This window comes from Lithobates pipiens, unplaced genomic scaffold, assembly GCF_037356315.1.
Source record: "Lithobates pipiens isolate NorthernLeopardFrog02 unplaced genomic scaffold, aLitPip1_a1.2 Scaffold_51, whole genome shotgun sequence".
Classification (NCBI taxonomy): domain Eukaryota; kingdom Metazoa; phylum Chordata; class Amphibia; order Anura; family Ranidae; genus Lithobates; species Lithobates pipiens.
In genome coordinates, this window is record NW_027507874.1 from 3,359,703 (window position 1) to 3,382,354 (window position 22,652).

At 46.0% G+C, this 22,652-nt stretch overlaps 1 protein-coding gene across 1 annotated transcript; it reads right to left on the minus strand.

Moving 5' to 3' along the window:
- Positions 1–282: 282 nt before the first annotated feature.
- On the minus strand, positions 283–22,251 carry LOC143957115 (uncharacterized). Its single transcript, XM_077467263.1, has 5 exons — positions 22,059–22,251; positions 9,509–9,667; positions 8,939–9,076; positions 6,031–6,154; positions 283–2,504 (listed from the first exon to the last, which is right to left on the minus strand). The coding sequence occupies exons 1-5, from the start codon at positions 22,068–22,070 to the stop codon at positions 937–939; spliced, it is 2,001 nt and encodes a 666-aa protein (XP_077323389.1). The 5' UTR covers positions 22,071–22,251; the 3' UTR covers positions 283–936.
- Between the last annotated feature and the right edge of the window lie 401 nt (positions 22,252–22,652).

Genomic DNA, 22,652 nt, shown 5'->3' on the forward strand with positions numbered 1-22,652 from the left:
CCCTCTGTCTTTCCTATATCTTCCCTTCTTTGTTCAACATAGGCAATCCCTATTAATAAACCATCTTTTATCACCTATACTTATAGATACCTTTGACATTACACTCCTGATGAAAGGATGGATCCTCAAAATGCGTTGAGTTCTTTCATGTCAAAACATTCTGACTTTTTATAACTTATATTTATCATGTACATGTCTCAAATGCCATCATGTATCTATATATTATAATTGTATTAATTATATGAATGTCAGCTTCTAATGGAATTTGTTTCAATTGCATCATGTATTTGGAGAACATTTTTAATTCTATCTGTATAATTAAATACATTTTTAATTTTATTTTAGATATTTTTTGCATCATTACTTCATTAAGTGGTTGGCCTCCCACAAAGTCCTAGTTGTGGAGTTGTAGACGCCTTCCTTGTTTTTCTCAGTCCTTGTCTGCAGTTGCAGACATGGATATGCTGAATGTAAACAAAGCACTTTTTGCATGCTCTCAAAGCACATGGAAAGACAAGGTCCTATTAGCAAAGTTGCCCAACTATCCATAGGTGTGCTTGTTCTTCCAAAGCCCATTTCACAGCACCAGGCTTTGTCTGCCTTTTTTGCAATTTTTAAGGAATAAAATTGTATTTTGGATATTTTTTTTGTTAATGCTTGCTTACGAGCGTTCTGCATCCACCTATGCTATGCATTCGCCAAAAGCTTGTACTGCCATCATAAACTATTACACAGTTCGGGAATTCAGCACTGAGATCTTACCCAAGCCCCTGAGAGATATAAGAGACTTTCAGGTGTTTAACTCTCCAGCATTTACCAAACACCAAAATATCAATTTTTGGCGGACTGGCCCTTTAAGGTGCTAGTGGAATACTGGATCTACCAGCACCCACCCAAAACTAAGCTATCATTTTTAAGGAGGACCTCCCCTTTAAATCAGCTTCCTCCTTGGAAAGCCACCTGCATCCCCCCGGCATGGCTTAGCATATGCTTATTCAGGATGTGATTGGATCCAAAAAGTTGACCGCACTCCGGACAAGGCAGGGGTCTCTGTGGCAAGTGAATCTTCTCATGGCGGACCAGGTCCGACTTTTTAATAAACCTCTTCCCGCACTGCGAGCAGGGGAAAGGTTTGACGCCTGTGTGGATGCGCCTGTGCATGAAAATGTTGGACACGCTGGTAAAGCGTTTACCGCAGTCTGGGCACGCGAACGGCCTTTCGCCAGTATGTATGCGCTCATGTCTGACCAGGTCCGGCTTCCGCGAAAAGCTCTTCCCGCAGTGAGAGCAGGCGAACGGCCGCTCGCCGGTGTGGATGCGCTCGTGGATGACAAGGTAGGAGGCGCTGGCAAAACACTTGCCGCAGCCTGAGCACACGTGTGGCTTCCGGCCCCGGCACAGCAGCTGGTGCTTGGCCAGGTTGCTGCTGTTGGAGAATGATCTTTTGCAATCTGGACAGTTGTACATTGGTGGGGTGGTGTAACCAAGCCCACTGTTAAAGTTCTCCCCAAAGCCTGTATAATTCAGCAAAGTCTGTTGTTTGCCTAATTCTTCAGTATTAATCGAGTCCTTGCTATCCTCTTCTATGCAAACGTCCACAAAGGCCTCCTGAGCTGTTTCTTGAGGAGTAAAATCTTCCACGTTGTCCTCTTCTCCGCGTTCCATTTTAACATGGGTGGTAGCAAAGTTGACGTGTAAATTGTTGCTGCGGCTTGCTAACACTCCTCCTGCCGTAGTATCCTGTATATGTTTCACAGGTAGGTAGATTTCTTGAAACGAGAGGCTTTCCTCCTCCCATGTAACCAACTCTTGCTTGATGCTCGTTAACTCATCTTGAGTTAGGTCTGCGGGGGTGAAGATGTTGGTGAACATTACATTCTTGGCTTCCTCTGGGGTCTGGGCCGATCTATATGGCCCCGGTCGTCTGTTAGAAGCTGCATATACGTCCATGTGGGTAACGCTTTCCTCTGGGCATAAAGAAGAAACCTCGAGGATACAATTTGATGGGTATTCCATCTCTGGAAGATTTAGGGCTGTATGACTCTTCTTATAGGTGGACACGCAATTTTGGGGCCACACAGACTGATGGTCAAGAAGTTCAGCAGGTTTTTGAACTGTTTGTGCATGAGAATGAATTCTGACCACGTCTCTTTCCACCTCCTTTTCAGGTTCGACGGTCATCAGGCAGTCCTCGTCATCAGAGCAATTGGGTTCTTCAAGCTGTTTTGGAATTTCGGTTATACGGTCAATTACGGGATCTTCAGCCGTAGAGTAAATTATATCATTGTCTTCGTGGAAAGAAGAGGACTCTTTCCCGTCGTGGTCAAGCTCCGTCTGCGTGTATTTTGTACATGAGGCCACAGGGGTTATGCCATATTCACCCATGTTTGGTGCCCCTGAACAGTTCTTTGTCTTCAGCTTGCACGGGTCTGAGATCGTCCATTTGTCAAAGTGTACCCTGTGCGTTTTATGGTCATTGTGGGAGATTGCGACTTCTGACTCATCTGGAAACAAATGAAGAGAAGTTGTTGTTTTTTTTAAGAATTTAAAAAGTAAAAGTAATTTTGTTTAACCACTTCAATACTGGACACTTTCACCCCCTTCCTGCCCAGGCCAGTTTTCACTCTCAGCGCTGTTGCACTTTGAATGACAATTGCCCAGTCATGCAACACTGTACTCATATGACATTTCTAAAAAAATTTTGAGACAGAAATTGCTTTCTTTTGCTGGTATATAATCATCACTGGGTTTTTAATTTTTTGCTAAACTATGAAAAAAAAAAAGACAGCAAATTTGGGACAAAAGACGCAACGTGTTTACATAGTTACATAGTTAGTAAGGTTGAATAAAGACACCAGTCCATCCAGTTCAACCCGAGTGTCTACAATTGTCCCTATCCCCGTACATTGCACACTCACATCGGTCCCTAACCCCAAGGAGCCCACAATCCAAGGTCCCCATTTATATACTAGGGCCAATTTTGGACAGAAGCCAATTAACCTATCTGCATGTCTTTGGAGTGTGGGAGGAAACCGGAGTACCCGGAGGAAACCCACGCAGGCACAGGGAAAACATGCAAACTCCAGGCAGGTAGTGTCATGGTTGGGATTAGAACCAGCAACCCTTTTTACTGCTAGGTGAGAGTGCTAACCACTACACCACTGTGCCGCCCAATAGATTCTGTTATAAATTGTTGCAAAGAAGAGATTTTTCGCCTTCACTAATGGGCACCGATGAGGCAGTACTGATGGGCAATGATGAGGTGGCACTGATAATCAGGGTACTGATAAAATTTAAAATGTGCCCTGCCAGTATTACCTGTTACCGGCTCTCCTTTCCTCACGCTGTGACAGCGTGCCAGGAAAGGAATGCTGATAACCCACAAGTTTGTTTATATATGATCAGCTGTGATTGGACACAGCTGATCACATGGTAAAGGTCCGCTGTGTGCCCTTTACCACGATCTGTGATCAGCTGTGTCTAAAGGACACAGCGTTCACAGAGTGGGCTGGATGGGCAACCCAGAAGGCGTGGTTCTGGAAGGATGTCCATGGACGCCCTCCCACAACTGGGAGACTGCTCTGCAGCTGTCTTTTGGCTGTAGCACAGTCGGGAATTAGTCAATTTCAAATTTTTAGTTTATATGTTTTAATCGCTTACCATCCGCCAACAGCACACTTACCAGTAACAGTACACTTACAGCCCCCCAGGCACTTTTTGGTTTAGAGGGGTGCATGCGAGTGCCCACTGCTCGACTATACTGTCACTGGAAACAACATGAGTTTCTCAGCAGGTTACAGCCAATGATTTTGCCTGTATACATACTGATCGGCGGTGGCCACTCACAGATCTGTGTGTTTTTAAACACAACACACAGGCTCTGGCTGGATTTCTCCCTGCTATCAGTTACCGTTCAGAACTGAAAGCAAGGAGTGACCCAGCCAGATGATCTGCGAGTAAAAGCAGCACACTTGTTTTTCTCTGGTCTTTCGTGGGTATAGGATATTCCACGATAATTGTTAATTTGTGTCTAAATTACGTTGATGCTTGTGCTATATGTTTCCTAACATACATTTTTTCTAATATGATTTCAGTGTCCATTTTGTTTATATCCGAGAGCCAAAGTCCTGATGAAGCGGATGATTCCACAAAACACGTCAACCTTTAGATAAGGATCTCATTGGACCTTCATAGACTAACTTTCCTGCCAATTTTTGTCTGAGGACAAGTGATATAACTGACAGATTTCACAGTATCATAATGTAAAGACATCATTCAGATTTTAAGGTTTGTCTCAACCTATATATTTTAATGCTTGTCACAATAAAGCTGAATATTTTTTAAATGAATAATTAATCCACTTTACCTTTGGAGGTATATTTAAAGTCCCAATATATTATTCTCATACTTTTTTATGTTGCAATGGGGATGATAGCTTCAAATGACGTGAGGCTGTTATAAACACCCCTCCCCCATATACATTACATTAAAAGCGGCACATATACACTTGCTAGGGACACAGTTAACCCCTTGATTGCCCTCCTGATCACTCCTGTCAACCAACCAATGTCCTTAGTACAGCATTATGACTGATCACTGTATTAGGCCGCGTACACACGGGCGGACTGTTCGCCCAACTTTGTCCGCTGAACAGTGTTTGGGCGGACAGTCCGCTCGTGTGTGGGCTTTCAGCGGACAGTTTCAGCGGACAGTTGGACGGACAAGGTTTTTCGGAATTTCCGAAAAACTGTCCGCTGAAACCTTGTTTCAGCGAACAGTCCGCTCATGTGTAGGCTTGTTCGTCAAACAAAGTTGCGCGCATGCTCAGAAAGGATTTTCACGCCGAAAGCTATAATGCAGTGTATAGGACGTCGTATTTTTCGTCCCGTCGTACGTGCCGTTCACGTCATCGCGCACGGTTTCAGCAAACTGTTCGTTCGTCGTGTGTGGCCATGTCCGTCCATGCTAATTTTGAGCGGACTGTTTGCCGAAACTGTTGGACGGACAAAGTTGGGCGAACAGTCCGCGCGTGTGTACGCGGCCTAAGTGTTACTAGTGAAATCATTGTCAGTTAGTAGCAGCTTGCCCCTACACTATCACAGCGACACTATAGGTCACTGATCACCACTATTACCAGTATAGTGCCTGTACAGATCAGTATCTTGATTACAATCAGAACTATACCAGTAAACCTAAAAGTATAGTGCCCCCGAAAAACGCAGCTTGGTTTTTGCCAAAGACATGTAGAAGAATACATTTTGGCCTACATTTACGAAGAAATTTGAATTTATTGGATATGTTTAATAACAAAAGTAGAAAATATATATTTCTTTGCCCCAAATTGTCGTTCTTTTTTCATTTATATAATAAAAAAATAAAACCCAGAGGTGATCATTTACCAAAAAAAGAAGCTCCATTTCTGTGAAATAAATTATAATAATTGAATGTGTGTACAGTGTTGCATAACTGCAATTACCAGATAAAGAAGTGCAGTGCTGAATAGCAAAAATGGCCTGATCATGAAGGGGGTAAAAACTTCCAGAGGTCAATTAAACTAGTATTTTATGCCTTCTAAATTTGTAAAAAATTTTAAATAAATAAATAAAAAGCAGCTTTTAATATAGGGTAGCTCTCATCTATGACATATGGGTTACAGGACATTTGTTGGATTTTCTTGGCAAACGAGTATAGTTTTAGGCCTATTCTCAATAATTGAATTGTTTCACTGTGCCCTTTGGGGGGGGGGGGGGGGGGGGGGGAAGGAAGAAAGAGTGAGTAGTAATTGCTCTGACTCAAGGAATTACCGTTGTCAAATTTCAGCTTAAGCTCCTGAGCTCTGTAAACAGTTGCAAAGCAACTAAGAAGAGCCTAGCAAGCATGTGATAATCCAAGAGCCCCACCTGCTGGTGGAAATGACATTATAAAATATTTACAGGCAATATTTTATAATTACGTCACCCAAAAAATAAACAAACATTCTGCCTTTTAGCATGATCATAAATAAAGTGTATACAAAACAGGATAACTTACCTTGAGAGGTAAAAGGCTTTGCATTTTCTGCTATGACCTCTTCGTAGAGATCCTTGTGTCCTTCTATATACTCCCACTCCTCCATGGAGAAATAGACAGTGACATCCTGACACCTTAAAGGAACCTGACACACACAATGATACAGTCACCATATACAGTATAGTTAAAGTGGTTGTAAAGACATAACATTGTTTTTACCTTAATGCACGCCCTGCATTAAAAGACAAAAGTGACTCAGTAGAAGTATCACCCCCTTACCCCCCTGTATACTCTGTCTGCAGGGGCTCTCTCCTCCCTCTCTGTTCCCAGAGGCAGCTGCAGAAACCATTGGCTACTGCTGATGTCAATCAAATCCTGTGAAGCAGAGAGCGGCGGCGAGGCTGAGCCATACTCTGTGTGTCTACAGATGCACACAGCCCAGCTTGCGAGCGAGCATGCACATCAGGCTCCACCCACCCCACAAAAAAAAATTCTCGGCTGATGTGCCTGTTAACGTGACAGGAACAGCGGCCGGTCAGGGAGTGCAGTAGCCGCTGGTTTTATCAGGCTCAGTGTTCCTAAGCTGTGCTGAGGATGGAATGTGCATTAGGGACACTCTGGCCACCCGTTTCCAACAGGTACAAGACTCTCCTAAAAAGAAAACATCCAACCGCTGCCCCCCAGCTCAGCCCAAATGCAAAAGAGTAACCGGCCTCAACCTGGCTCCATCCAGGCCACGCCCCACTTCCCGACATGTTTCATCCCGCTCACAGGGCTTAGTCAGTCACCTCAGTAAAACACGTTGCCGGAGGGGGGGGGGGGTGTGTTCTGGAAGGAGGCTGCCTAAATTTCACTTGGGCTGAGCTGGTGTGCGACGGTTGGATGTTTTCTTACTAGGAAATTTATGAAACAGGTGGCCAGAGTGCCCTTAATGCACATTCCTTCCTCAGGAGTTGCACAGAGCCAAGGTGCGCCCTTTCTTCTGCCTGCACCCCGATAGTAGAAGGGACCGGAGCTTTTGGGTGTGTGTCTGGAGCAGCACCCCACTCTATGCAGGGTCACATTAGGTACAGGGAGGGGAAAAAAAAAGTATTTGCTCCCCTGCTGATTTTGTATGATTGCCCACTCACAAAGAAATAATCAGTCTATAATTTTAAATGGTAGGTTTATTTGAACAGTGAGACAGAAGAACAACAAAAAATATCCAGGAAACGCATTTGCATTTTAATGTGTGAAGTATTTAATCCCCTATCAATCAGCAAGATTTCTGGCTCCCAGGTGTCAAGCTGAGATTAGGAGCACTCTCAAAGGAGATCATTTCAGTCCTTCATGGCGTAGTGCATTAGCAATTGTTTTCTTTGTGACTATGGTCCCAGCTGCCTTGAGATCATTGACAAGGTTCCTCTCCATTCTCATGATCATTAAAACTCCACAAGGTGAGATCTTGCATGGAGCCCCAGACCAAGGGAGATTGACAGTTATTTTGTGTTTTTTACATTTGCGAATAATCACACCAAATGTTGTCACCCTCTCACCAAGCTGCTTGGCGAAGGTCTTGTAGCCCATTCCAGTCTCATGTAGGTCTACAATGTCGTCCATGACATCCTTGGAGAGCTCTTTGGCCTTGGCCATGGTGGAGGGATTGGAATCTGATTGATTGCTTCTGTGGACAGGTGTCTTTTATACAGGTAACAAGCTGAGATTAGGAGCACTCCCTTTAAGAGAGAGTGCTCCTAATCTCAGCTCCTTACCTGCATAGAAGACACCTGGGAGCCAGAAATCTTGCTGATTGATAGGGGATAAAAAAAACGTATTTCACTCATTAAAATGCAAATCATTTTATAACTTTTTTGAAATGCGTTTTTCTGGATATTTTTGTTGATATTCTGTCTCTCACTGTTAAGATCATTTCGTTCTCAGTGGGCAAACGTACAAAATCAGCAGGGGCCCAAATACTTTTTTTTCCCTCTCTATATAAATCTGTGGCAAGCACTTGCAGAGGAGTGACGGAAGTCTGACACCCTTTATGAATTCTACCCTATATGTCTAGATATTATTGTCCAAGAAAATGATCATGGTAATTTTTCAATGCCATAAATGGGGATGGGTAAGTGTTTTTTGGCTCCCGCGATCCATGTGACCGGTCCCCTGAAGCTCCCTCTCTGCAGCTGCATGCTCACCCCCACCATGTACAATGCAGGACTAGTAGCCCCGGATTGCACGTGATGACACCAAGGTCCCATCTACAGACCAGAACTTCAGGGAAAGGAGGAAAGTGCTGGAGCGAGGGGTCAGGGGAGTAATCTTCAGCTCTCCCTAGACCACAAGTTTCGCCACTTCAGCTCCCCCTACACCACAAAGCCCGAGTGCCTGAATCCAACCCCCTCCTAGGCCATTTCATTGGGCCCTTGCAGCTATCCTACAGCTGTGGTACCCCCCTCGTCTCTGCCCTCACCTTCTCTCAGCTGTTGACAGCAGCAGAGAGGAGGAAAGAACTCCTCGTTCAGATCTGGTGCTTCTCCATGCAGCTGCTGAGAGGCTTGTCTCTGCCCTCCAACATCTCAGCAGTCAGCAGCAGAGAGGACGACAGAGCTCCTCCTACAGACTCCTCTCATCTTTGACCCCGTCCCCGTCTCAGCCGCAGAAATGAGGACAGAACTCCTCCTACAAATCCTGTGCCTCTCTGTGCAGCCGCAGCCCCCCCCCCCCCCCATTATCTCTGTCTCACCTCCGCCCTTCTCTGGTCCTCCTCCAGACCCTGCACATGCTACTTTCCAGCTCCACTCCCAGCTTCTTCCCAACAGTAGCACAAGGTAATAATTGTACAATGCTATTGGATATCTGCTTGTCATGATTTTTTCTAGACTTCTACTTTCAGAACTAGTTGTCTGTTACTGGATAATGTCCCAGAATTCTCGGCACCACTCACCTCTCCCGTCAGAAGCTCAATGATCTTCTGAGTGACTTCTAGAATCTTCTTAGAGTTGATTTTGCTGGATCGCTCAGGGAAGCGAGGGTGGCTGCGAGGCGTCACCCGCTCACTGGCCTTATTAACAACTGTGCAACCCTAGAAAAACATTATCTGTCATTTACTGGATAACAAAGCAATTCAGAACTTTAGGCAATCATTTTTTCCATGTAAAAGTGTTAGTTCGCCTCTGAAAAGATGAGCTTACGCTTTAAAACAAGTGGTGAGGAGGTAACATATCACCTTCTTACCACCTATCAAATGCATCTGAAAAGCATTCCAAGCGCTGATCACTTTTCAGAGGAGCGGAAGTCCTTCCTTCACGTGGTAAACGAGCCCTTAAACTTTCATTTTACAGAAGAAAAAGGTGGGAAAAGGTAAGAGGTAAGGTTTTTATGGCTCTCTGACCCCTCTAGTGATACAAGAGTGATGTCATGTGACCTCCAAGAGTCCTCCGCACCTCTCCGGTCAGGTCTGTGTTTTATTAATAGAGATGAGTGATGTCATGTGACCTCCCAGAATCCCCCTCACCTCTCCAGTCAGCAGGTAGATGATCTCCAGTGTGAGGCTTAGTATCCTCTCGGTCACGTGATTCTCGTCCATTGTAAGTGAACAGCTGGGCGACTCTGAGCCGGTCCAATTGTTGTGTCTGTGTGACAGCGGAATGTCTTGCTGATGGCCAACAGAAACCTAAGTTGTGACAATGGCATTTAATAAAATTAGATGCAGATTTCACCTTAAAGACATAATAAAACAAAGATTTTGAAATTACGTAAAAGCATCAATCTACCCAAAAGTGATATTTTAGTTATAGTTGGAGCCTCTTGACCTCGTGCCTTTGGCTTCTTTTAGGTCTTGGATACTCCATAAGATCTTCATATTCTGTTCCTTTGCACCTTGTAGTTTTGGATGTTCCGGTCCAGCTCCTTTTATATGCTCCATAATATAAAATAAATAAAAAAAAAACTGCAGGGATGGTAGGAACCATATTGAGCACAGCAGGTGCACAGACCAGGAAACTCAGCACCAGCATAGTGGGAACCCCTCATAATGGGAACAACAGGTGTACAGATTCAGGGACTCATCACAAGGATGGTGGGAACCCCTCAAAATGGACACAGCAGGTGTACAGATCCAGGAACTCAGCACAGGGATGGTGGAAACCCTTCATAATGGGCTCAGCAGATGTACAGACCGGGGAACCCCTAGTAATGGACACAGCAGGTGCACAGCTCCAGGAACTCAGCACAGGGATGGTGGGAACCCCTCACATGTGGCACAGTAGGTGTGCAGACCCAGGGTGTAGGACAGTGGTGGTCAACGTCTTTGATATGGGTGGGGGGAGGGGGTGTAGGACAGTGTTAGTCAATTTTCTTATCATGGGTGGGACCTCAAGTGTAACCCCCGACATCACCCAAAGGGCTGCACATCTGTAGTGTAAGTACAGCAGAGACTTCAGGGAGGTGTAGGACAGTGGCTGACACCTTTCTTGATATGGGCGGGGGAAAGGGTGTAGGACAGTGGTCGTCAACTCCCTTGAAATGGGTGAGGGAAGGGTGTAGGACAGTGTTGGGCAATCTTATTATGGGGGGCCTCAAATGTAGCCCCTGACATCACCCAAAGGGCCACACACTGGGTGTGTGGGCACAGAAAGCTATTCACCACAGAGTACAGCGGAGATTGGGGGGTAGGACAGTTGTGGTAAACTTCCTTGATATGGGGGAAGGAAGGGTGTAGTACAGTTGTGGTCAACTTCCTTGATATGGGGGGGGGGGGGGGAGAAGGGTGTAGGACAGTTGTGGTCAACTTCCTTGATATGGAGGGGGGGAGAGAAGGGTGTAGGATAGTTGTGGTCAACTTCCTTGATATGTGGGAAGGGAGGGTGTAGGACAGTTGTGGTCAACTTCCTTGATATGGGGGGGAAGGAAGGGTGTATTACAGTTGTGGTCAACTTCCTTGATATGGGGGGGGGGGGGGGGAAGAAGGGTTTAGGACAGTTGTGGTCAACTTCCTTGATATGGGGGGGGGGGGGGGGGAGAAGGGAGTAGGACAGTTGTGGTCAACTTCCTTGATATGGGGGGGGGGAAGGGTGTAGGATAGTTGTGGTCAACCTCCTTGATATGGGGGGGGGGGGGCGGAGGCTGTAGTATAGTTGTGGTCAACTTCCTTGATATGGGGGGAAGGAAGGGTGTAGGACAGTGGTGGTCAAATTTCTTGATATGGGGGCCTCATGTGCGACCCAAGCATCACCCAACATTCAGTAAATATTTAGAGACAGCAGATACACAACAGCATATAGTCAAAGACTATGGACATGATACAAGAGATGGTCAGAGACTGCACACATGCTGCAAGAGACTTTCAGAGACTGTGAGCATGCTATACGAGTCTATTTTTTCCCACAAAATTGTGTCTGAAAAAACCACTGCGCAAATACCGTGTGACATAAAAAATTGAAACACCTACCATTTCATTCTCCCGGGTCTCTGCTTAAAAATAAAAATGTATGTATGTAAAATTTATATTTATATTCGGGGTTCTAAGTAATTTTCTAGCAAAAAATAAAGCAGATTTTTACACTTATGCGAGAAGTGTCAAAATACGCTTGGTAAACAAGAGCGGCAGGATTGCCAAAAAGCTATATATACAAACAATTTATATATATATATATATATATATATATATATATATATATATATATATATATATATATATATATATATATATATATATATATATATATATATATATATATATATTTTGGCAGCACGCAGGTAAAGTCACCTGGTTGTATCCAGGATGGGAAATATGTGTGCCCTAGATTCAGGCTTTATGCAGACTTTTACAACTAGAGGGGAAGAGTTAATGAGCCCAGCTGAAGTAAGTGGGCTCATTAAGACCTCTACAAAAAACCCCAGCATGCTTAGGGAGATGCTCCATCCTGGAACCAGTTTTGTGTGTATAGACTGGGGAGTGTGACACCTGTTCTGTGCGGTGAGTTAACGCCTGTGTGGCAAACCTCTACAAAAGAGACAGGGACTGGTGCAGCACAAGGCTGCACTCAGTTGTTAGACAGGGAAACTAAGTGTGTAATTAGAGGTCAAGCTGACCAGGATTTATTTTCATGTTTTTCTTTTGTTTTGGCTGTTATATTTTTTACTGCATGTAGCATGAATAAACCACACCTTTTGTTTTTTCCACTTACAACGCTGTCTGCTGTGCCTGATTTTGTGTTGTGAACCCATCCAGGGGGTCACACACACCCGCTGCCGAGCTAACCCCTCACAGTTGGTGGAGAATTTTGGCAGTTTTTTTTCTATTTTTTTTTTTAAGGCCAGCATGGAGGAGATACTGAGACAGCTGGCTCTAGCAAATGCAAATCAGCAGCAAACAAATGCGGGTTTACAAAGGAGCCTTGCAGCCCAGCAGCAGACAAATGCAACTTTGCAGCAGAGTCTGGAAGCTCAGCAGAAGGCTCACCAGCAGAGTCTGGAAGCTCAGCAACAAGCCCAGCAGCAGACAAATGCAACTTTGCAGCAGAGTCTGGAAGCTCAGCAACAAGCCCAGCAGCGATCTGAAGCCCGCTTCATAGACCTGTTGCAGAAGCAAGAGCAGAGTTTTCAACAGAAAATAGAGACATTGATACAGCAACGTCCGCAGACCAATGAAGCAAGTGGTTACAATAATACCGCATCCTTTGGTGTGAGCCGTTTACTGACAAAAATGACTGGAGAGGATGATCCGGAGGTGTTTTTGACCACATTTGAAAGGACTGCTGAAAGGGAAAAGTGGCCTAAGGAGCAATGGGCTGGACTGGTGGCCCCTCTGTTAACTGGGGAATCGCAGAAAGCTTATTATGACCTAGAGCCTGACCAAGCAAAAGACTATGTGGTACTAAAAACAGAAATATTGGCACGGCTGGGTGTTACCCTGGCCGTCCGGGCTCAGCGTGTGCATAATTGGACTTTTCAGGTTGGAAAACCCCCCAGGTCTCAAATGTATGATCTCATTCACCTGAGCAGGAAGTGGCTGCAGCCAGAGACTTTGACCGCACCAAACATTGTGGAACGTGTTGTCATGGATCGTTTCCTGAGAGCTCTTCCTACTGCCATCCAAAAATGGGTAAGCCATAGAGACCCAGAAAATGCAGATAAACTTGTGGATCTGGTTGAGAGGTACTTGGCTACAGAGAACCTGACCACCTCTTCCAGGGACTCACAGACTTTCTACCCTAAGACCAGATCATCCCCAGTGGCGGGTAAGATGACTCCAAGGGGTGAGGATGGAGAGAGTGAGAGGGTGGGAGTTCTACCTAAGGTCTGGCGGGAGCAGCCCAGGAAGCCCATGCTGCAAGAGGCAGCGAAAAAGATTATTTGCTACCGCTGCCGCCAAGAGGGACATATTGCAGCCAATTGCCCCGTTGTGGATGAGCCTTTGCAATGTGACTTTATAAGGGAGAGACGTCAGTCGCTGTTTGCGACAGTTGCATGCACTGCCATTCGGGGACCTGAGAAACATTTATGTAAAATGTGTATTAATGGTAGAAATGTTGATGTGTTGCTGGATTCAGGTAGCCTGGTAACGTTGATAAAAGCTGAATTAGTTACTACAAAGGTCTCTGGGAAGAACAAGGTGGCTGTTATTTGTGTGCATGGGGACACCCGAGAGTATCCTGTAACTTCAGTGTTTTTTGAGACCCCCAAAGGTAACCTCTCTCATCAGGTGGGGTTAGTGTCTCACTTACCACATGATGCTATTGTGGGAAGGGATTTTCCAAAATTCTGGGAACTCTGGGATTGTCCTGAGCCCCCCACTGGTACCCCTATAGACCAGGAAGATGACCAGAATTCCTCTGGGAGTGGTGAGGACTCTCCTGAATTTCCCTTGTCGGTATTGGCGGGGGAAACTCGAGAAACTGGGGAGGAGCCAACATCCTCAGATGAAAACATGCCGTCTGTGGAGTTTTCAGATCTTGAGGTTCACAGGGAAAGTTTTGCCACAGAACAGTTAAAAGATCCCACCCTAATAAAGGCACGGGAAAATGTGGTGAAAATAGATGGCGAGTTAGTGAACCCAGATAAGACTTGCACTTATCCGTACTTCACTATGGAAAGGGACCTGCTGTATCGAGTGGCTCAAAGGGCAGAAGAAACCATTGAGCAACTTGTGGTGCCCAAACCTTACAGGAAGTTGGTGTTAGAATTAGCCCATGGGCACATTCTGGGAGGTCATCTGGGGACCGAGAAAACCAGAGAGAGGGTACTGCAGAGATTCTATTGGCCTGGGGTCATGAAGGAAACAGAAAGTTATTGTTCCTCCTGCCCTGTGTGTCAGAAGTCGGCACCTATGCCACATTTCCGAAACCCGCTGGTACCTCTTCCTATCATTGAGGTCCCCTTTGAGAGGATCGCAATGGATTTGGTAGGTCCGATAATGAAGTCTGCTAGGGGGCATCAGTACATTTTGGTTATATTGGACTATGCCACCCGTTATCCGGAAGCAATTCCTCTTCGAAATACCTCGGCCAAAACCATAGCCAAAGAGCCATCTCTTGTTTTTAGCCGCGTGGGTATTTGTAAGGAACTGCTTACGGACCAAGGTACACCCTTTATGTCCCGGGTTATGAAAGAACTATGCAAGTTGTACAAAGTGACACAATTGCGTACATCTGTGTATCACCCCAAACAGATGGGTTGGTTGAAAAATTCAACAAAACCCTAAAACAAATGTTAAAGAAGGTGGTGGATAGAGATGGAAAGAATTGGGACTGTCTAATACCCTATCTGATGTTTGCCATTAGGGAGGTACCCCAATCCTCTACGGGTTTCTCACCCTTCGAGTTGCTCTATGGGAGACACCCAAGAGGGCTGCTGGATATCGCCAAGGAAACTTGGGAAAATGAGAGTTCTCCTCACAGGAGTGTGATTGAGCATGTCGCCCTGATGCAAGATAGAATTGCACAGGTAATGCCAATCGTAAAGGAACATTTGACCCAAGCGCAGTTAGCACAGCAGAGAGTGTACAACCGTGGGGCCAAGACCCGTACTTTTTCCCCGGGGGATAGGGTCTTGGTGCTAGTCCCTACGGTTGAAAGCAAATTTCTGGCCAAATGGCAAGGTCCATACGAAGTAATTGAAAAAATTAGTGAGGTGAACTACAGGGTTAGACAGCCAGGAAGGCGAAAGCCGGAGCAGATCTATCACGTCAATCTGCTGAAAGCCTGGAGGGATAGGGAATCCTTAGTCGCAGAGACTTTGTCACAAGCACAGCCTGATTGCTTAGTTCCTGAGGTTGGAATAGCAGACACCTTATCGAAAGCCCAACAACAGGAGGTTAAAGAGTTTGTACTTCGTAACAAAGAGATTTTCTCTGAGCTGCCGGGACAAACATCTGGCGTAGAGCATGACATTATCACCCCGCCAGGAGAAAGGGTAAAACTAAAACCTTATAGAATACCAGAGGCCCGGCGGGAGGCAATACGTGGGGAGGTTCAAAAGGTGTTGGAATTGGGTGTGATAGAGGAGTCCCAGAGTGACTGGTCCAGTCCTATCGTACTAGTGCCCAAACCTGATGGGAGCTGGCGGTTTTGTAACGATTTTTGACAATTGAATAAAGTTACAAAATTTGACACCTACCCCATGCCGTGTATAGATGAGTTGATTGACCGGCTGGGAACAGCCCGATATATGACAACTCTTGATCTCACCAAAGGGTATTGGCAAATTCCCCTGGCCGAGTCGGCCAAGGAGAAAACTGCGTTTGTAACCCCAGATGGGGCATTCCAATATAAGAGAATGCCGTTTGGGTTACAGAATGCACCGGCAACATTCCAGCGGAAAATGGATAAGATTCTGAGGCCCCATCAGAAATATGCTGCAGCTTACCTGGATGATGTGATTATCCATAGCACAGACTGGGTCTCACATTTGCCAAAAGTACAAGCAGTCCTAGACTCTATCCAGGAAGCTGGGTTTACGGCCAATCCAAAGAAGTGTACCATTGGACAGGAGGAGGCCAAATATCTTGGGTACACTATTGGGAGGGGGGTGATAAAACCCCAAGTCAATAAAGTCGAGGCCATACAGAGTAGGCCACGTCCCAACAGCAAGAAACAGGTACGAGCCTTTCTGGGAATCACTGGCTATTATCGACGATTCATTCCCCATTTTGCTTCTCAGGCTGTGCCCCTCACCAACCTGACAAAAGGGAAAGAGTCGGTCATGGTTAAATGGTCCCCAGAGGCTGAAGAAGCATTTCAGTCCTTAAAAACAGCCTTATGTAGCCAGCCAGTGTTGTACTCACCAGACTTCTCTAAGGACTTCGTGGTACAAACTGATGCATCAGACGTTGGGTTAGGAGCAGTGTTATCCCAGGTCTGGAACGGGGAAGAGGAAGTTGAAGTCCCATGAGGTAAATTACTCCACGATTGAGAAGGAATGTTTAGCAGTGAAGTGGGCTCTAGATTCCCTTCGGTACTATCTGCTAGGTAGGCACTTTGACCTGGTGACTGATCACGCTCCTTTAAAGTGGATGGCTCAGAACAAGGAGACCAATAGAAGGGTAAATAGGTGGTTCCTGGCCCTACAGGAATTTAACTTTACAGTTAAGCATCGCCCTGGTGTTAAAATGGGGAATGTGGATGCTTTGTCTCGGATACATGCGTGTCTGACTGCTTGTGTTACAACCCCAAGGTTGAAACAAGAGGGGGGGGGTATGTGGCAGCACGCAGGTAAAGTCACCTGGTTGTATCCAGGATGGGAAATATGTGTGCCCTAGATTCAGGCTTTATGCAGACTTTTACAACTAGAGGGGAAGAGTTAATGAGCCCAGCTGAAGTAAGTGGGCTCATTAAGACCTCTACAAAAAACCCCAGCATGCTTAGGGAGATGCTCCATCCTGGAACCAGTTTTGTGTGTATAGACTGGGGAGTGTGACACCTGTTCTGTGCGGTGAGTTAACACCTGTGTGGCAAACCTTTACAACAGAGACAGGGACTGGTGCAGCACAAGGCTGCACTCAGTTGTTAGACAGGGAAACTAAGTGTGTAATTAGAGGTCAAGCTGACCAGGATTTATTTTCATGTTTTTCTTTTGTTTTGGCTGTTATATTTTTTACTGCATGTAGCATGAATAAACCGCACCTTTTGTTTTTTCCACTTACAACGCTGTCTGCTGTGCCTGATTTTGTGTTGTGAAACCATCCAGGGGGTCACACACACCTGCTGCCGAGCTAACCCCTCACAATATATATATATATATAATGAATGCAGCCACCACATAAATGTAAAATGCGTTCTTTGGTTTAGATACCCTTTAAACGCTTTACAACACACATGTGCTTTCGCAAAAGGGTGGGCTTTAACAGTCGCATGCTGCATATATGTGTTGCTGGGTGGTTGATGTTTATGTGCTGAGAGTATGCTCCGAGGACGGGTCTTATGCCCTGTACACACGTTCAGACATTGCGACAACAAAATCCCTCTGATTTTTTCAGACGGAATTCGGCCAAAACTTGTGTTGCATACACACGGTCGGACAAAGTTGTCGGAAAATCTGATCGTTCGGAACGAGGTGACGTTCGTTCCATACGATGGGACTACGTGGAGGCCAGTAGCCAATAGCTTTTGTCTCGTAATTTATTCTGAGCATGCGTGGCACTTTTTCTGTCGGAATTCCCTACAAATGATTGAAAAAAGTCCGATCGGATTTTGTTGTCGGAAAGTTTTAGATCCAGCTCTCAAATTTTTTCCGTCGGAATCTCAGACGGAAAAAGTCCGATAGAGCCCACACACGATTGGATTTTTTGACAACATAATCCTATCTGACCTTTTCCCTCGGAATTTCCAACCGTGTGTACAGGGCATAAGAGAGCTCTCGGTGCGGTCTAAAGATCATTATCCAGTGGGAAGGCTGTTCCCGCACCCCCAGGCGGTCAGAACTGTTTAAAGCAGAACTAAACCCTTCTATTGTTTTCAGCGAAGGAAGCTGCCATCTTGCAACTGTCCTGATGCCACACATGTGATCAGCCATGACACCAGCCATTTGCTGGCTTGAGAGTTAAAGTGGAACTAAACCCTCCTATTGTTTTCAGCCAAGGAAGCTGCCCTTTTGGCCTCGGCTTGATCTTCAACCGCCATGGTGCTGCACATGTGATCAGTTAGGACTCCAGCCATTGGATGGTTTGACAGTTTGGTTGAGGACACAACCAATGTTACAGTTACCAGGAACGTAAATGTTTTTTGAAACCATTAAATCGGTGAGTTTAATTCTGCTTTTACAGCCCATTCACACCACTTATAGTGCAGGAAAGGAGTGTCCCTTTTTTTTTTTAAAGCTGAGTTTCACCCATTTCTTTTCGTTTATTAAAAGTCAGCAGCTACAAAAAGCATAGCTGCTGACTTTTAATAAACCAACACTTAGACCCCCTTTCACACTGTGCCGCCACTGTCATCAGCGGTAAAGTGGCGCTATATTTAGCACCACTTTACCACCATTTTAGCAATGCTATTCGGCCACTAGTGGGGCAGTTTTAACCGCCGCTAGCAGCCGAAAAGGGATTAAATCCGCTTGCAAAACGCAACGCGTTTTGCCAGTGGTATGACAGCGCTGCCCCATTGATTTCAATGGGAAGGATTAGTGGAGGAGGGGTGAGTTCACCGCTCCAAGGAAGCTGCTGGCAGGACTTTTCGGGCTTTCAGGCTGGAGTGAACGGAGAAGCTGTTTTAGGGAGGTTTGTAGGCGCTATTTGTAACGCTATAGTGCCTGCATAACGCCCCAGTGTGAAAGGGGTCTTACCTGTCCCACGGTCCAGTGAAGCGGGCGCCCGGAGCCTTGCTCCTCTCCCCCTCGCCTCCATTGATACTGTGGGCACCTGGCCATGATAGCTTACGGTTTCACGGCCGGGCGCGCACTGTGCATGCGCGAGTCTCACTGAGCCCTGCTATTGGCCAGCCAATCTTCTGGGACCTGTGTTGTGTCCCAGAAGATCGCTGTCAGGGAAGGGCCGCCTAGGGCGAGAGGAGGAGCCACCTAGGTGGCCAAGAACTGGAAGGAGGAAGTGGGACAGGAAGTTCCACTAAAGAGAGGGTACACACCCCCCCCCTCCAAAAAAATGACATGCCAAATGTGGCATGTCGGGGCGAGGAGTGCTTAAAGCAGAAGTTCCACTTTTGGGTGGAACTCCACTTTAAGCAGGCTGGTGTCATTAATGGCATCTCATACATATCTAGCAAAATGCGGGGGTTTGCGCCCACCAAACCACATGGTACTGCAGTGCCACATGGTTTGGTGGCATTTTAAAAAGTTGTACTTAAGAGCCCTTTCACACTCGAAGAGCCCAGGCGTCGGCAGTAAAGTGCCGCTGTTTTTAGCTGCGCTTAATCGTCGTTTTAGCTGTGCTTTTCACCCACCAGCGGGGTGCTTTTAACTCCCACTAGTAGCCAAAAAATGGTTAAAAGCACCTGCAAAGCACCACTGCTTTCAATGGGCTGGGGCGCCACTGATTTCAATGGGCGGGGGCGCTTTAGGAGCGGTGTATACACTGTTCTTAAAGGGATTCAAAGAAACTGCTTGCAGGACTTTTTTTTACATCCTGCCAGCGCAACGCCCCAATGTGGAAGCCCTCAGGCTTTCACATTGGAGTGAAAGAGAGGCGCTTTACAGGTGTTATTTTTAGTGCTATAGCGCCTCAGTGTGAAAGGGGTCTTATGTGCATTCGGCAGCCCACACGCAAGAACATGCACATTTTGGTGTGATCCGGCCCCTAAAAGGTAGGGTTGCCACCTCATCCTTTCAAACCCAAATACATATGAATTACACGGGTTCTGAGGGTAAGTGAATGTAGATGAGGCACCAAGTGAGTTTACTTACCACCATAAGCACTTGCTGCCCACCCACCGTCAAATGATAGAGGGACGGTGCAGCTCTCGTTCTGTATGGACGTCATATGACGGCACACCTGAACAGCCATGCCTGCGGGGGCACGCAGCACAGCATGATCCCGAACTCTGTAAAGAGCTTTAATCGTGTGATCGGCTGCGTCCAATCACAGCCGGTCACATGTAAACGCAGGAAGTGCCGGTAATCGCCTCTCATCGTCTCACACTGACAAAGCCGTTCAGTGGCATCTCCTCGCAGGGGACACCAGAACACGTAATTAGGGCACTGATCATCAGTGCCCTGATTACAAAAAAAAGCACAATCCATGCCCACCAGTGCCAGCAATCAGTGCCCATTAGTGATGCCTATAGGCTATGATTAAGCATCTATATTGATGTGAAGCGCGTCTGTCTGTACTTTTCATCACCATGATGTAAGAGATTTTGGATCTTCTATACGGTTTTGCCACGAATAAAAGGTGTTATGCGGAGTGCGGCCGTTCAGCTGTTTTCTTAAATTTTCTACATGAGTGATGCCAGTCAGTGCTGGTTTTCAGTGCCACCTATCAGTGCTGCCCATTAATGCCACCCACCAATGCCGCCTATCTGTGCTCATCAGTACCACCTATCAGTGCCTCCTCATCACGGCCACCTATCAGTGTCCATAAGTGAAGGAGAAAAATTACTAAGAAAAACTTTTTTTTTCAAAAATGTTTCGGTCTTTTTTTTGGTAAAAAAATAAATAAAAAATACAAATTTAAAAACCCAAGTGATTAAATACCACCAAAAGAAAGTTCTATTTGTAGGGATAAAAATGTAATTTGAGTACAGTGTTGCATGCCCGTATAATTGTCAAAGAGTGAGAGCGCTGAAAGCTGAAAAATGGCGTGGGCAGGAAGGGGATGAAAGTTAAGGGCCCAGTATTGAGGTAGTTAATCAGCCACAGAACCGGTGTAATTATGTGTTCAGTTTTGAAGGGATGGAGGTGGTCAGTTGTGTCTCTAGGGGGTGGCTTTTGGGACTATAGCCCCAGGTCTCTGCAGTGGTCTCCAAGGGGAGGCTATCTGGGGACCCTGATGCTAAGGGGAAGGCTCTCAGGGGACCCTGATGCAAGGGGGAGGCTCGGGGGGCTCTCTGGGGATCCCGATGCAAGGGGGAGGCTCTCTATGGGGACCCCGATGCAAGGGGGAGGCTCTCCGTGGACCCCGATGCAGGGGGGCTCTACGGGGACCCCGATGTAAGGGGGGGCTCTACGGGGACCCCGATGTAAGGGGGGGCTCTCCGGGGACCCCGATGTAAGGGGGGGCTCTCTGGGGACCCCGATGTAAGGGGGGGGGCTCTCTGGGATATATACATATGCATGCCTGACCAAGTGTATGACTTTCTTTACTACACTGCTACGGGGCTCTAGCCCCAGACCTTTTGTAGACCTAGCAACGCCCCTGGAAGTGGTAAGCCTACCTTAAAGAGATGGTGGGGTTAGGGTTGCCACCTCATCCCTTTAAACAGGAACACATCTGAATTACATAGGTTCCGAGGCTAATTTAATGCAGATAAGGCACCAAGTGAGTTTAATTGCCACCATAATCAGCCTCAGAACCCGTGTAATTAATACGTGTTCGGGTTTAAAAGGGATGAGGTGGCAACCCTAGGTGGGGTGGGCAGGATGAGGTTAAAAGCCGACTCCTAGAATTAGACCAAATCTACTCTTGCTGTGAGGTTTTAAAGGGTCACTCCTTCCAAGAACCAGTGTTTGCTGGACCTTGGGGAGGTGAAGCCTTCTTCTGTCTTTCGGAGACTCCATTGGTATCTCTGCTTTTGGAGTTCCCGAGTCCACTGACATTCCAGGGAAGCCTGACTCACTTTCTATTATGGTGAACGGGAAGACTCCCAAGTTGATCAGGAAAATCGCCAGGATGTCTTGTCACCGGAGTCCATTGCCAAAGCCATTAAACTCATCCCAACCAAAACACCACCTAAAACTGAAATCTTACTTCTGCATGGGCAGAACTTCTGAACAGAACAAAGTGAAGAAGGTACAGCAAGGACAACAGATGTCTAGTGAAGCATGAGATTCTGGAATTCAGAATGCATTTCCTGGTTGTGCTTTGATTCCAATGGCTCCTGTCTTACACACCGCTCCCCTCCCCCCACCACAGGAAGAATTGATTGTCAGCTCAATAGACAACACTGAGCATTGCTTACCTTCCAAAGCATGAATCACATAAAAGGCACAGCATATATAGGAAACACAACCTCCATAACACTGCAGGCAATCACCCTTAAACAACACCCTGGAAGTGATCTTCCCACCTCAGAGGATTCTGGGACTTGTAGTGCATTGGAATCCACTTCCTGACAGTCAAAGAGACCAAACATAACATGCAAAAGGTAAATTACATGGCTACAGTCAATATCAAACGGTATCTGCTAAAATTCGCCGAATTATCCTTCTTATACATGATATAAATATGTTTTACCAAACTTGTCTTTACTACAGGAGCCATTTTTCTGTGGCTCATTTTACCTTATATGAATGGAAAGTGGCTTCAAGAAAATGGCGCCTTTAAGAGGCTATAATACCAAGGTTTGTAGACATGGAGGTTCGTTCCGGTGACGCCATCTAGCTACACCCCATACTTCTCCATAGTAAAGATACAATGAGAAGAGGAAAGCGGACATCTTGTTACACCCACCTGAGGTTTTCATTTCACACTTATGCTTAACAGTAACGTGAGTTTATATAGTGAAATACAGTACTTAGAACTACGTATCAATGTTTAGAGGTTTACTTTTTAA

Bases quoted from the DNA above. Each gene is read 5' to 3' on its own strand.
- LOC143957115 (XM_077467263.1), bottom strand. The intron at 9,077-9,508 runs GTGAGGGGGATT...ATGTTTTTCTAG, and splicing joins TCTACCTGCTGACTGGAGAG to GGTTGCACAGTTGTTAATAA. The intron at 2,505-6,030 runs GTAAGTTATCCT...ATTTGTTTCCAG, and splicing joins AAAGCCTTTTACCTCTCAAG to ATGAGTCAGAAGTCGCAATC.